This window comes from Lepidochelys olivacea, assembly GCF_965140295.1.
Source record: "Lepidochelys olivacea isolate rLepOli2 genome assembly, chromosome: 6".
NCBI classification, from domain to species: Eukaryota; Metazoa; Chordata; order Testudines; family Cheloniidae; genus Lepidochelys; species Lepidochelys olivacea.
The window spans coordinates 79,847,860-79,863,263 of NC_140416.1; the positions used below are offsets into that span (position 1 = coordinate 79,847,860).

Consider the following 15,404-nt stretch of genomic DNA (forward strand, 5'->3'; position numbering starts at 1 on the left):
GATGCTACCAAGCTGTTGGGAGAGTTAATCCATGTCCACAAGAGGTGGTAGCTATGTCAATGGGACAAGCTCTCCGGTCAATATAGCGCTGTCTATGCCTGGGGTTAGGTAGGTATAAGTACGTCGCTCAGAAGTGTGAATTTTTCACACCTTTGAGCGATGCTGTTATACTGATGAAAATTTTTGTAGTGTAAACCTGGCCTCAGATTCTAAGAAAGGGATGGGACTGAGAACTCACCATCATGCAGATAGCTACTTTGAAAATGTGGCTAGACAGAGAGAATATTGGAGGAGCTGAGGCAGCTCCTACTGCTGATTTGGGTGAAAAACTACCTCAGTAAGACTAGATGAGGAAGTATGTATTTATGAATCTAAAGTAATTGCTTAGTTTTTTAAAAAATCGAATAATTTTGTTTCTATTTTAGAAAACTTAATGAGACCCCTTAAGAACTATGGCGTTGCATGGTGAGCATATGTTTTATTTTAAATCAAGCTACTTTACAGATGTATTTCAGATAATTTTATTTTGTATCCTGTTTGAAAGATAAATTTTTGCTTTACTGTTTCAGTATGTCGATGGGTTTCTTAGTAGAAGAGACTGCACCAGTTGTGTGGAGAGGACTCATGGTAATGTCAGCTATAGAGAAATTGTTGAGGCAGGTAAGGTGTTACCTAAAATGTTTTTTTTGCTTGATGGAAAAAAGCGCCTCTGAAGGCTGAACTCCAAGCTGAGCAATTGTTGAAAGAAATGCCCTTTGTGTGCAATGTTTGAACGTGTGTTGCACATTCACAATGTTTCAAATGTGCATTTTCCATGACTTAGTGTTTTGCACTGGCTTTTGGGTACTGCAAAAGGGAAAATATGCTTTATAGTAATTAACTTTCTTCTTAATATCAGTCACTTCAGGGGAAATTTCAAAGACTCAAATGACACTTAACTCCCATTGAAACTTGGTGGGAGTCATGCTTAACTGTTAGAAAATCTATTCCTTTATGTCCAGTTGAAAGTTGCAGGATTAATACACCAATGACAAGGAATGTGCATAAATAAAATAAGCATACCACTAGTGTGGAAACGGACACTTGTGAAAATAGTCCAGTGTAGGAGCAGAGTTCAGAATGACCCTGCTTCAGTCAGATATTTAAGCATATGCCTAACTTTAAGCCTCATGATATCAGCGTTTTCAGTGTCACTGCTCATAATTTTCTTGAATGGATGTTCAGAGCTGAGACTTTATTTCTGTTAAGAATTAAAATCTCTGGGTATTCCATTCATTTTGGTTCCTATACATTCAGTTTATGTATTAAATTTAAAACCGGTATCTTCCACTTAACTATGGTGGGCTTTCAACCCTATTGAGGGTTAGAGAATTGAACCTAAGCATTAAGAAAGAGGAAAAGTAAAACTTGTTGCATTTCAGTATGCTCCTCAGACAAAGCTGTGGTAGGGGCCATGCTTAAAGTATTCAACTCCAATGTTTATATCTTTTCTGATACTTTTTGTGGGTTTTATACTATTTTTTAAAATGGTGGCGTTTTCAGATTTGAGTAAATCAGATGTAGATATTTGAATATGAATACAAGGAACCATGCATGTCTTTAGGACCTACTTTCTTCACACGTTTGTTTATTCACCTACCACCCAGATAGGGTGCTCATGTGTATACTATATGAAAATCGTTAGACATTGTCTCTGTGTAATGCAAATTTATCATTAGTTAATGTATTCATTTTCTGGTTTTGACATTCGGAAGATGGGTGGCTTTTTTGTTTGTTGGCAGACATATTTTCCCTTCTCAATATGAATGGAACTGTGATGTACTAATGAACTAAAAGAAATGCATTAAGGCTACATGGTTAGGCTTTTGCATAGTGGCCCACATTGCTCACTGTTGACATCTATTTCAGTGATTTAAAAAAATACAGCTAAGCGACTGCAAGAGTTCTGCTTGACCTCAGCAAGTTCTTCCAAATCACTTCATTTCCAGCCTGTTCCCATCCTAGTGCTGTTGATTTCCCCTGTTTCTGGTACAGGCTTCACAATAGGTCTTTGTGGTTAACATCCCACCAATCAGATAAGCCATAATTTAGGGGGAGGATATTTTTCTGCATTAATAATGTGCCAATGGCTGGGACAGGCAACTCCATCTCCTTGGCATGCTGTGTTGGTTAAGATCACAAAAGCTACAGAACCTAAAACTTCAGAGATGATGCTGAAATCAGCACCTGCTGTATTCACAAACCAGTCTCTGGGAGGCCAAGGATTTTTGGCAGGCAGACCATTGCTATTATTTCAATCATTGGTGTCGCCAAATGGGAAGCAGATGCCAGTTTCCTTTTCCAGGGTGCTGATAATGGTATATAATGAGTTGGTTGTTACCTAGCAACTAAAGAAGCAGTTGCACTCCAGCAGATCCTTCATTAGGAATGAAACATAGTTCCTTGACTATGGGGGCATTACTGATTTTCCTGAGAATGGAATTTTGCTTTTGAATGAGGCAGGTTTAAACTGCTAGTGGTTTTTGTTTTTTGGCAAGAATTTTCTTGTGTGTGCATGTGTGGACTAGTCTCCATTAATCCTCCATAAAAAGAAATTGTTGACTTCCTCTCCAGGAAAAAAGAAACTCATAGATCACAGGAAGCATCAGTAGATTCCAGTGAACATGTAGTTTTTAGTAAATTACTAATCAATTAGCCACCTTGACACGTGCTATTTTAATACCTTTAAGAGGTTATGAAATTTCCTAGTCACATGATTACCAGTCAGTCTTGAGATCGGTTTAATTGTAGGGCTGATAGAGCTGTGGTCGGGGCACCTAAATTACAGAGGAACCGGACATTCCATATTATTATTAAATATGGTAGTGTTCCATTATACATTGGAAATTATATAGTGATATTTAGGGGTTCTTAAATCTCTCCCTCTAGGACTTGAATTCTCTTAATCTGTCACTGATCAGTTCCAGCCATTAACTGTTGTTCAACAGGATTATTTTTTAGTCTGAGGTTTGATCCTTTGCAGGAGATCAAAATTCTTCTAGTTGTTTGTATTCACACTAATCTCTTAGTAGTTTAAAGCACGTCCTCAAGAAATAGCTCATTCTCCCCCTTCAGCTACAGATAAACAATCCAAATTACTCTCTTAATCAAGGTTTATAATATAATATATTGAATTTAAGGAGCTCCCAGACATTCAGACAAGGAGATAAAATATTAAGTAAAGTTTCTGAGATAATTAAGTCAGCCGGCTCTGAGACTGCAAATGCATTTTATGGCATCAAATAGAAAAAGTTCATAGGTTTTCCCATTAAAAATAGGTAATACTGTTCTTTATCAGTTTGAGTACAAAACCTACTTATGCATTCCAGTGTATAGCTTTGCACCATTAAGTACATTTAACAAGCTCTTATTTCTTTTTTTAATATACAAATAAACTTGATCCACAGCATCTGTTCAGTGCTTCAGAAATTCCAGTGAGGAATCAAAAGGTTTAGGGTGCAAATTCATTGTGTGATGATGGATCTGGACAACAGTATTGATGGTACTTAACCACCTTTTGTCTCTCTCTCCCATTTTTTTGGAACCTCTATGGTTCACGGATATACAATTCTTTTTTTTGTAAAGTAAATTGTGTTACTAATAATACTTAGCACTTACTGTGTATAGCATCTTACACTCTCACGTTCCAAAATTCTTTGCAAACATCAAGCCTCACAATAACCCTTTGAGGTAGGGAAACTAGTGTTAAACCCATTGTAAATGAGGGACACACAGATAGGTTGTCCAAGGTTCTCGTCTCATACATAGTATGTAACAGAACCAAGAACAATGTGATCTGTGTTACAACCTGGCCTACTATTCCCTCTGTAATGTCACCTGTGTGTTGCAAGTGGATCTAATTCCTTGTGCTTCCAAGCCAACTGGGTCTGGGCAGTTTCTAGTTTCTAGTTTGAGCTCTGTGTCTGTAAGGCACACTCCCAGGTGCAGACCTCTTCTCTGAGCCTGTCCTTGGGACTTGGGACTCCACAGTTCAGCCACCCCAGACCCTGACTTCAAAAGGTCCACCCCTAAAGTTGTTTAAACATTCTCCTTCATGGGCCTCGGAGAGCTCATACTCTGGTATGAGGGCATATAGGGAGAAATGGACCCGCCACCACTCCAGTTCTTTATCAACTGCCTGCAGCTTGAGACAGAGCATTATGGTATCGTCTAGCTAGCCCGTGGCTTGCTACACCTCTTGCTAAAATTTCTGTATTTTCTTAGAATTTTTTCTTTCTTTCTTTACTTTTGGTTTAGCACAATTTCTGCTTTTGAAAAGGAGAGTTTCTGCCCCTTTTCTTTTTTTTTAATGCTCAATTTCGACATTTGAATCGTTGCCTCAAGTGCAGGTTATGCCCATGATCCTAAGCTTCAAAACCTGCCAGACCTGCCCGTAGATCTTTCCCCGCATTGGTGGACATTCACTTCGCTTCCCAAGGAGTTTCCCATCCCCTCCAAATGTAAGGTCAGCTCAGGTTTTAAGAGCAAATCTAAGAAATTCAGGGTAGGACAGGCTCAGACTTCTGTTAATGGAGTACTTGCTGAGACTCATGGGATCCAAGTCAGGCCTCTGTACATCAGATCCTCGGAGAGCTCCAATTATCATCTCTACTGCTACGATAAGCAAAGAAGAGAAGGCCCCTTCCCCAGAATGGAATAAGGGAAAGGAAAAGTCATTCCCTTGATCTGGGTCTCAGGAGACCTCGCTTCATTACGGGTGCTGCTGAGGCACCTGTCCTCTCCAGTACTGAGACCACAGTACTGGCTAAGAAGACCATGCCACTTACTGAGAAATCATCTGGTAAACTATATAAAGTGATGCCTATATTGGCATCAGATTCTGTGACTGCGAGGACTCCAGAGCTTGGCCTAAATTATTGTTGTAGCCTGCCGCAATCACACACGAAGGACTTACCAGTTGTACTTCAGTACTTTCTCTGGTACCACTAGATATTCTGACTCCCAGTGTTTCCTATCCAGAGTCCCTGGTACTCTCCAGTCTTTTGAGCCGTGTGCCCTTTCAGCTCCCAGAAGAGCCTGAGTCACTGTTACTGAGGGGTACCAAGAGACACTCCCCACTGCTGCTTCTCTCTTCTGCTGGAGCCTACTTACCCTCTGCTACCAACTTGAATGATGTCTTGCTGTCTGGTACTGTCACGGCCTCCAGTCCATAATAAATGCTTTGAGGGTTCACAGACACATTTCTGAACAGTATAAACTCGACACCATCCAATAGCTTCTTATCAACAGCTTCCGGTACCTACACAATTACAGGATCCCTTTTGGCTCCCACTACTGACTCTTCCACTGGTACCAATACCATTTCCCTTCCCCCTCCCGCCCCCAGTTGACACAGTAAATGAGTCCTCCTCAGATTCAGGTGTGTCTAAACAGCGTTCCCCTTTTCAATCTCCTTTAATCAGGGTACATTCTGACGACGAAACATTTAGCAGGGGATACACTTAACTCTAGCAAGGACAATATTGGGGTCCTGCCCCTTTCTCTTACATCCCACCAAAGTGAGCTGCTTGAAACCCCTGTACCACTTATGGTGACCAGTTCTACAGGGTGCCATCTCATAAGAGGGCAAGTCAAGAGTCACAACTGCCGTCGTTTAGTCTTTCTGCACAGCACACATTACAGGGGTGAAAGAGCCGCCTGAGGAAAGGAGCCTTCCTGCAGATCTTCCAATAGGCCACACAATCCCACAGGGGTGGGCTACTCTATTGACTCCAGCCAGTAGGCCACGCTGTCCCGGTGGAAGGGCCGCTTATTGACTCTGGCCATTGGGCCCCGCTGCCCTGGGAGGAAGCACCGCTTTATTGACACTGGCCACTAGGCTGTACTACGACATTTGATAGGGTCATGAACGAGGGACCTAACTGGCTGCTTTTCAGTTTTTTTCCTCCTTCTCGCCGTATGCGACCTGCACCTAACCCTGCAACAGTGCTTTACAAAAATATTGAGAGGTAACCATATGTCAACATAACTGTGAAATGTAATAGCTATAATAGCAATGGTTTCTTATTGTAGGGGGAAAAATAAAGCAAAGCAAACTCCAGTATAGTTAGCAACAGAGCTTTGCATATCAAATTACTATTCATGTTGACATTCTGTTGTTATAACATTATTTCAAGTCTGTTTTTAAAGAAATACCAGTCATTGTTTTGTTGAGAGATGATCAAAATATTGCCGTTACAATGCATTCCATTAACATAACAGTAGTCATGCAATATTTTTGGTTAGTCATAACTTACTATAGTAATCACAGATTCTAGTTACTAAAGCATCCCATGCTTTCAATGTTGTCATAGCGTCAGGTGAAATGCTAAATTCGTTCTTACCCTTTTCCAGGACAATAAAAGTAATGTATATAATAGGCCCTTCAAAATTCTTCAGTGCCATCACACTTGTACAACATTAAAGTTACTAATCGCCATGTTACCAAGGCCTTTCATTCCATTATTATGAAAAGAGGAGAAGGGCCAAATGAAATCTGTTACTGTAAATAAGTTTAAATTCAAATCTCAACTTCTGTTGTTTGGGTTCATCTCTAATATATATTAAATGCAAGAGATGCAAATAGTTGTGTTAAATAAGATGGCCTGCTTGGGTGTATGTGTGTGTTTTTATTTAAAAAAAAAAGGTAGTGAAAAAGATAATATCTGACAGTCAGGTGTTTAGTAGGTTGCTAAAGTTGAGCCACACAAAAAGTACAGAATTTTAAATTAGTTGTATGGGTGTGTGAAGTCTAGCAGAAAGACTGCCTGACTTGCTAGACTCCCTCTAACTATGTTAAAGATCAGAGGGTAGGAAAATATCAGTTTTATTATATGAACTGTGCTTGATGGCAAGAGGGACATGAAAAGGTGTGAACTGCTTTCCCAAAACACTGCCAAACTGCAATTTAGCATTCTATACATATAAAATGGTGGGGTCTAAATTGACTGTTATCACTCAAGGAAGAGATCTTGAAGTCATTGTGTATAGGACTCTGAAAACATCCACTCAGCGTGCAGTGGCAGTCAAAAAAGCTAACAGAATGTTGGGAATAATTAAGAAAGGGATAGATAATAAGACAGAAAATATCACATTGCCTCTATATAAATCCATGAATCATAGCAGAATCATAGCAGATTAGGGTTGGTAGAGACCTCAGGAGATCATCTAGTCCAACCCCCTGCTCAAAGCAGGACCAACCCTAACTGAATCATCCCAGCCAGGGCTTTGTCAAGCCGGGCCTTAAAAAACTCTAAGGATGGTGATTCCACCACCTCCCTAGGTAACGTATTCCAGTGCTTCACCACCTTCCTAGTGAAAGAGTTTTTCCTAATATCCAATCTAGACCTCCCTCACTGCAACTTGAGACCGTTGCTCCTTGTTCTGTCATCTGCCACACTGAGAACAACCGAGCTCCATCCTCTTTGGAACCCCCCTTCAGGTAGTTAAAGGCTGCTATCAAATCCCCCCCTCACTCTTCTCTTCTGCAGACTAAACAAGCCCAGTTCCCTCAACCTCAGCCAGTATTTCTGAGTGCTAGAGAATCATAGAATCATAGAATATCAGGGTTGGAAGGGACCCCAGAAGGTCATCTAGTCCAACCCCCTGCTCAAAGCAGGACCAATTCCCAGTTAAATCATCCCAGCCAGGGCTTTGTCAAGCCTGACCTTAAAAACCTCTAAGGAAGGAGATTCTACCACCTCCCTAGGTAACTCATTCCAGTGTTTCACCACCCTCTTAGTGAAAAAGTTTTTCCTAATATCCAATCTAAACCTCCCCCACTGCAACTTGAGACCATTACTCCTCGTTCTGTCATCTGCTACCATTGAGAACAGTCTAGAGCCATCCTCTTTGGAACCCCCTTTCAGGTAGTTGAAAGCAGCTATCAAATCCCCCCTCATTCTTCTCTTCTGCAGGCTAAACAATCCCAGCTCCCTCAGCCTCTCCTCATAAGTCATGTGTTCCAGTCCCCTAATCATTTTTGTTGCCCTTCGCTGGACTCTCTCCAATTTATCCACATCCTTCTTGAAGTGTGGGGCCCAAAACTGGACACAGTACTCCAGATGAGGCCTCACCAATGTCGAATAGAGGGGAACGATCACGTCCCTCGATCTGCTCGCTATCTCCCTACTTATACATGTAAGTATATGGTATGCCCACATCTTGAATATTGTGTACAGATGTAGTTGCCTCATTTTAAAAAAGGTATATTGGAATTGGAAAAGTTTCAGAAAAGGGGCAACAAAAATTGTTCGGGGTTTGGAATGGCTGCCATATGAGGAGAGATTAATAAGACTGGGACTTTTCAGCTTGGAAAAGAGAGAACTAAGGGGGGATATGATAGAGATCTATAAAATCATGACTGGTGTGGAGAAAGTAAATAAGGAAGTATTATTTACTCCTCATAACACACGAACTACAGGTCACCAACTGAAATTAATAGGCAGCAGGTTTAAAACAAACAAAAGGAAGTATTTTTTCACACAGCACACAGTCAACCCATGGAACTCCTTGCCAGAGGATGTTGTGAAGGCCAAGACTATAACAGGATTCAAAAAAGAACTAGATAAGTTCATGGAGGATAGGTCCCTCAATGGCTATCATCCAGGATGGACAGGGATGATGTCCCGAGCCTCTGTTTGCCAGAAGCTGGGAATGGATAACAGGGTATGGATCACTTGATGATTACCTGTTCTGTTCATTCCTTGTGGGGCACCTGGCATTGGCCACTGTCAGAAGCATGATGCTGGGTTAGATGGACCCTTGGTCTGACCCAGTATGGCCGTTCTTATGTATTCTCTGGAGTCCATAGTACATTTTATATTGTAGGGTCCCAGAGCATATAAAGCAAATTATTTATCTAATCTAATGATTCTTACTACTACCCCTTAATGGTCTCTTTCACAGATTAAAAATACAGTCTCTACCCTGAAAATTTTACAATCTAAATTGGGACAAACATAGAATATTAAGGTGACAGGGAAAGGAGAAATGAAGGTTAAAATAAATAAAAATGAGTCACCCATGGAGAACAAATCTTAAAATTATATTATTTTAAAAGAGAAGTTCAAGTAGGGCATAAAGGAATGCGTAAATCTGGAGAAAAAGCAAAGGGCAACAAGCTAAAGCCATATCTACGCTATGGGGGCTATAGCGGTACAGCTGCAGTGTTGCAGCTATGCTGCTGGGTATCTTGCTGTTTGGAATGGCTCACGACCATGAGTGTCAACCTCAGGGCAGACTGTCAAAAAGCAGGGCAGAAACCCCAAACTGTTTGTTCTATAATTAGATTTCACCACCCAGTAACAAGTGAGAACTCCTAAAGCACTATGAGGGTATGTCTACATGGCAAAGAAAAACCCGCAGCTGGCCCATGCCAACCAACTCGGGTTTGTGGGGCTCGGGCTATAGGGCTGCTTCCTTGCTGTGCAAACTTAGAATCATAGAATATCAGGGTTGGAAGGGACCTCAGAAGGTCATGTAGTCCAACCCCCTGCTCAAAAGCAGGACCAATCTCCAATTAAATCATCCTTAAATTAAATTAATAATCCAATTAAATCAGCCAGACTTGCTGGCTCAGGCAGAAGCCTGAGCTCTAGGACCCTCCCACCTTGCAGGGTCCTAGAGCCTGATTTCCAGCCTGAGCCCAGAAGTCTACACAGCAGTAAAATAACCCTGCAGTCTGAGACCCGTGAGCCCAAGTCCGCTGGCATAGGCCAGCTGCAGATGTCTAGTTGATGTGTAGACACACCATAAGTCTTACAGTGGAGTCACAGATAGACCAGTTTGCCTGGGTGGCAAGATAGACTGGAACGCCCAATGGGGCTATGTGATAGATGGTCACTTTACTCCAAAAATCATACCAATATTCAGTTTACTACCAGTCCCAAAGGACCAGACACTTACCCCGGGTCAGTTGTACTCAGATTTCAACCTAAATCTGGATACACCTGTAGCCAATCCTGTAATAAACTAACTAAAGATTTATTAACTAAGAAAGAAATAAGAGAGCTATTTACTAAGTTAAAACAGGAAACATACATACACAAATGAGTTACAGTCTTAGATTTAAAAAGCTAATATAAGCTTCTGTAATAAGCAGCTCTATATGTCCTTTAAGGCTGACCCGTGCCAAGCAGCATGAGGATCTCTTGCTTATGTTTAGGAATGTTTGCCACTCAATGTCCAGACAGCATAAAGGATGGAGGTGGTTCTTGTCAGGAATTTTTATCCCCCCTCACCTCAGAATCCAAGCTGATGGAATGAGAGTGCCTGCATATCACCTTTTCATGGGTGTGTGGGGGAGCAATCAACCAAGTCTTTGTTCCACAATGGCCCATTTGGATTCAGTAGTCCTTCCTCATGGGCTGGAGATACCACCTCTTGGAGTGAACTAATGTTGCACACTTGGTAAGGTTTCTCCCCTAACTGAGGGAATTTACAGTCTTAACAAACATTTTTTATAGTTGCAGAGCAAACATTTAAACATTACCTTATATCTGTATCACACGTTATTATAGGTAGGTGTGATACATACAGCATCCTACAAGACTTCCATAAAGTCTAAACGCTAAACACATTGTTATAACTCTAATATCTGTTTCGATAATACTGCCACACAGGTGAGCCAGACTAGCTTCCAGCTATGCATTTATGAGTGTTCAGTGAGGCCTAGGGGCCTTGGTATCAGCTGGCACCTAGTCTACCAGTGTCACAAAGAGGTTTTTCTGTCAACCTAGGTAGTCCAATTTCCTGCATGGCAGTGGCTAGGCTGACAGAAAAATTCAGGGGACAAGTGGGGCAGTGCTGAAAGAGGTAAGGTGGACAGAGAGAAGTAACTAAGTTAATATTTTTCATACTTAAACATATAACTTTTTTCCCATTTTTGATCTTAAATATGTATATATTGCCAAGTGCTGATTTCTTAATGTTGCATTCTGTTCAGTTCTGCTTCTCATTATAATAGTTTGCGTCTCTGCAGCATCTTCCATTAGAGGATCTCAAAGTGTTTTGTAAGCTTGGCTTCAGCCACATACCATCTGTAAAATAGAGAAAATACATGGACGTTAAAATTGAGGCAGAGTTGGTCTAATAACAGGTCGCAGATCTCCAGACTATTCTTCCCCCACAGCACTGAGTTTCTTTTCCAAGCAAATCACCTTTTATTTCAGTCAGATTTTATAGAACTACATAGAGCTCCCTTTATGTTATAAACTACAGACACATTTTTACATTTTACTTAGTCCTCATACTTACTGTGCTATATACAGTTCTAAAATATACTAGTCTCACCAAGTATCCTTATAATGAAAGCTCTGCCAGCATTTCCATAATAAACCCTGACTTTTTTTATTTTCCCAGAATTTGATTTGCCTGTTTTGAATTGTCTTGTGCTGAAACTTGATATAGAAATTGTCAGCCCAGATAAGTTTTGCTGTCTTAACTTACTGCTTTGTGTCTAAGATGCTACTTTTCTTTAGAGCAGTAAAACAGGAGCATCTTTAGTGACGTGAGGTGCCTTTTTATTGGTTTTTATCCAAACTGAAGTATAAAAATGGAACACTACAGACAAGTCTTCGCTGCACATAGGTTTGTTCGTTTACATATATTTGTGCTTTTCTCAGAAAAGGTGAGATAGTGTATCATGTTCAGCACCCCAAATCAGTGGTGCACAAACTTCACAGCAACGAGGGCTGCCATGACAATTTGCCAAAAGCCTGCACCTGGTTTTCCATGCACATGTACAAATGACCCACAGAAAATAAGACCTAGATAGCATTGTTTAGAATGTCAAAGTTTTTCATGAGTCATTAGTGAATCTTTATATAAAGTATGTGGGGAGGTGGAGGTGAAGCAAACCAGAGTACTTAATTTTATCAAGGGTCTGTAAGGTGTTTTCTATTTTGAGGTCAGCAAAAGGGACAATCTGCTCATTACTTAAAGATAGCTGTTACAGAGAATTGCTTCCTTCATTTATCTATTGTTCTGCTTAGAGTGCTTGCTCATGTCCATTCCACATTAGGAATGTGCCGGAGATTTTCCCCTTGGTAGTATTCGTGGGGCTGGCTCTTGCACCCCGTGGTGCCATGCGCTCATGCGCTGGTATAAGGGGCGCCGCTGGACGCACCCTCTCAGTTCCTTCTTACCTCCTGTGGCGGTTGCTGGAATGACCCTTCTTGCTTTGGCAAGGCTTCGTCTCCGTGGACTCTGATTCATTGTTTGTTTTAAGTATAGTTTTAGTGTATACAGATATTGTAAAAACAACGAGGAGTCCTTGTGGCACCTTAGAGACTAATTTATTTGGGCATAAGCTTTTGTGGGCTAGAACCCACTTGAACAATTCTTCAACAAAACTTCAAAAACAGACTCCAACCTGAAACTGCAGAACTGGAATTAATTTGCAAACTGGATGCCATCAGATTAGGCCTGAATAAAGACTGGGAGTGGTTGGGTCATTGCAAAACCTAAACCTAATTTTCCCCTACTGTTGTTCACACCTTCTTGTCAACTGTCTGAAATGAGCCACTCTCATTACCACTTCAAAAGTTATTTTTTCTCCCTTGGTATTCTGCTGTTAATTCAATTGTCTCGTTAGACTGACCTCACACTTGGTAAGGGAACTCACAACTTTTCATGTATTTATAACTGCTCCTGTGTTTTCCATTCCATGAATCTGATGAAGTGGGTTCTAGCCCACGAAAGCTTATGCCCAAATGAATTTGTTAGTGTCTAAGACACCACAGGGACTCCTTGTTGTTTTTGCTGATACAGACTAACATGGCTACCACTCTGAAACCTGTCACCATGCAAGGCATAGATATTGTAGTTAGCATTAGTGTAAATTAATGTAAACAGGTAGTCCCTATCACTGAGGGACTCTCTTTACACCAGGGCCTGGGCATGCCCCAGTCCCTGGGCTTCAAACCTTGTGTCTCCTGCAGCAGATCTATACCTGTGAGCGACCTGCACTCCAGCTGCTTGAAGTACTTGGGAGTAATTCATGTGACTGTAAGTGCCAGATTTGTTGGGACTTTAGACCTCACACAAAAAAGATAGAGAAATAAGGCTGAAGACTGTTCTAATGGAAGCTGCTCTCAGATCATCCTCAGAGCCAACCCTCTCTGATTTTGCACCTTCGGCCTCAGTGCGAAGCACTCCTCCAGCACTGTGCTCATCCCGGCACCATTCACCATCTCCAGTGCCATGGAAGAAGCACAAAAAGCAATGCACCGACACAGGGCACTCGCCAATGCAGAAGAAGGACAAGCATGGGGAAAGCAGCAGTGTGTGAGCTGTATTGGGCCATTCCTCCAGGCCCATGGTGGCACTGTTGACTCCACCCAGAGTGAGTCTACTGTGGGACCCTCTGCCAACACCCATAAGGCACTATGGCACCAGAGGTCTAGTGGTTCCATCAACCCTGGAGGTCTTTGCAGTGGCCAGAGACTTACTTTCACTCTTGGTTCCCCTGACTCCGGTGGGACAGCTGCTGGCTATGATGTTCTTGAGCAGGAAGGAGCATGGAACTTCGAGCTCCTTCCCTACACTAGGCCCCCCAGGACCTTCTAGGGGCAAGCCGATCCTGATACCGTTGTTGCAACCATCTCATGTCCACCATCGTCCCTGGACTCCCAGCACCAAATGGAGGCTGTGGCAAATTGCTGGCCCAATTATGATGGGTCTCACGCTTCCTTTTCTTGTGGGGGGCATTCAGGGCACAGTTTTCTGCCCCTGAACTAGGGTATCTACTGTTCCACTCGTAACCCAGAGAAGAGTAGTGGAGAGGGAGGGACCTGGGCTCGCCCTCTACTCTGGGTCCCAGCCTAGGGGCCCTAGGGATAGTGGCAAACCACTTGAACTAGTGCTTCCTTCCCCTGGGTTACTTCTCTCTCCTGTTCTTCAGCTTGTGGAGCTTCCTGCTTTCTCTCTGCACAAGCTGGGTGTCTCTTTACCTAGGGTCTTGGTCTTCTAGCCAGCCACGGCACTTCTCCAAACTCTCTTCTACTTCAACTCCTCCAAACTGCTCTTCTTCAAACTGCTCTCTGCTCCAACACCAAACCACTCTGCTCCAACTCCTTTCCCTGGCTGTCTGAAGCAGGGGTTTTTTATCAGGTGACTGGTTTCAGGTGCTTTAATTAAATCTGTAGCAACCTTTCTTCCCTCTACAGGGAATAAGGCTTCTCCTCATCCTGAGGCTTGCATATCTCTCCTATATCACTCTCCTGCTGCCTTCTGGCCATGCTGTATCACAAGGCAGAGAAGGCTACCGCTCCACTGTGGTCACTGAGGGAAGGATTCTTCTTCTGAGCCCAAAGGGGAATCCTACATTCAGGCTAAGGGCCACCACCGGTGCCCACCCTACACACCACCAGACCTTGGTGCAGGTCTCCCACCGACACTTGGCCAACGGGTCAGTGGCCTAAGCAGTGGCTATTCTGGAACCCTTGGTGTTTTCCCATGATACCGGGTCCTCCCTCCCATCGATCATACTCTGTGGTTTCTGAGAGGCGGGCTACCTCCTCTTCCCACTAAGCACCAGACCACGACTCCATTACTGACCCTGGCACCGATGTCCAGAATGTGGCTCCCATGGACGTCATTGAGGAAGAGGAAGGAGTCCCTCTTCTGGTGCAAGACACCGTCTCCTTCTCCTCCTGAGATGAGGCCATTTTGGGGCTGAGTAGCTTGCTTCCACAGGATGATTTTAGGGCCTATCAGGACCTTCTGAAGTGGATAGCAGCTAACCTGGGGCTGCAGATTGAGGAGCTTAAGGAATCATCCCACAGCCTTATTGACATTCTGGCTGCAGCAGTTCCCTCCAAAGTGACTTTACCCATTAATGGGGCTGAAATGGGTCCAGTCAAGACCCTGTGGCAAACTCCTTGTCTGCCCCCCACCTCAAAGAGGGAAGAAAAGAAATATTATGTGGAAGCAATTGAGCTAGGACACCACTCATTTTTTCATCAGTGATGGAAATGGAGCCAAAAATGAATGCGAGTGGGAGTAACCATCGCAAAGTTGACAGCGAAAACTGAGCTTTTAACCCAAACTGGACAGTGGATTCTCTTTTTATTATGCCATTTAATTTAAATGCAAAACCTCTGTGTTTAGTATGCCAAACCACTGCATCTGTCTGTAAGGTCATCAACGTGAGGTGCCACTTTGAATCAAAGCACAGTAACTTCAATGTAGCCTATCCTCCTGGCAGTGTTGCAGGACGTGACAAAATTGAAAACCCTAAGTGTTCATATCACACACTTCAAATGTCATTCTCACAACACCAGCGACTGTACAGGAAAAAGCAACAGCTGCTTCTCTTCAAATAATGTTGGTACTAGCAAAAAAGAAAAAGCCTTGCCTGGATC

General features: G+C 42.6%; 1 protein-coding gene across 6 annotated transcripts in view; it reads left to right on the forward strand.

Annotated features, from left to right (window-relative positions):
- The window catches only part of NUBPL (NUBP iron-sulfur cluster assembly factor, mitochondrial), a 156,981-nt gene that overhangs the window by 51,314 nt on the left and 90,263 nt on the right, over positions 1-15,404 (forward strand). For 5 of the 6 annotated variants that reach the window (XM_084632402.1, XM_084632403.1, XM_084632404.1 and 2 more), the window contains 2 exons: positions 426-465; positions 570-660. In XM_084632402.1, the coding sequence (XP_084488528.1) occupies positions 426-465; positions 570-660 (131 nt within the window). Of the gene's footprint in view, positions 1-425; positions 466-544; positions 661-15,404 lie in introns of all 6 variants that reach the window. The other variant, XM_084632405.1, reaches the window with a different exon arrangement.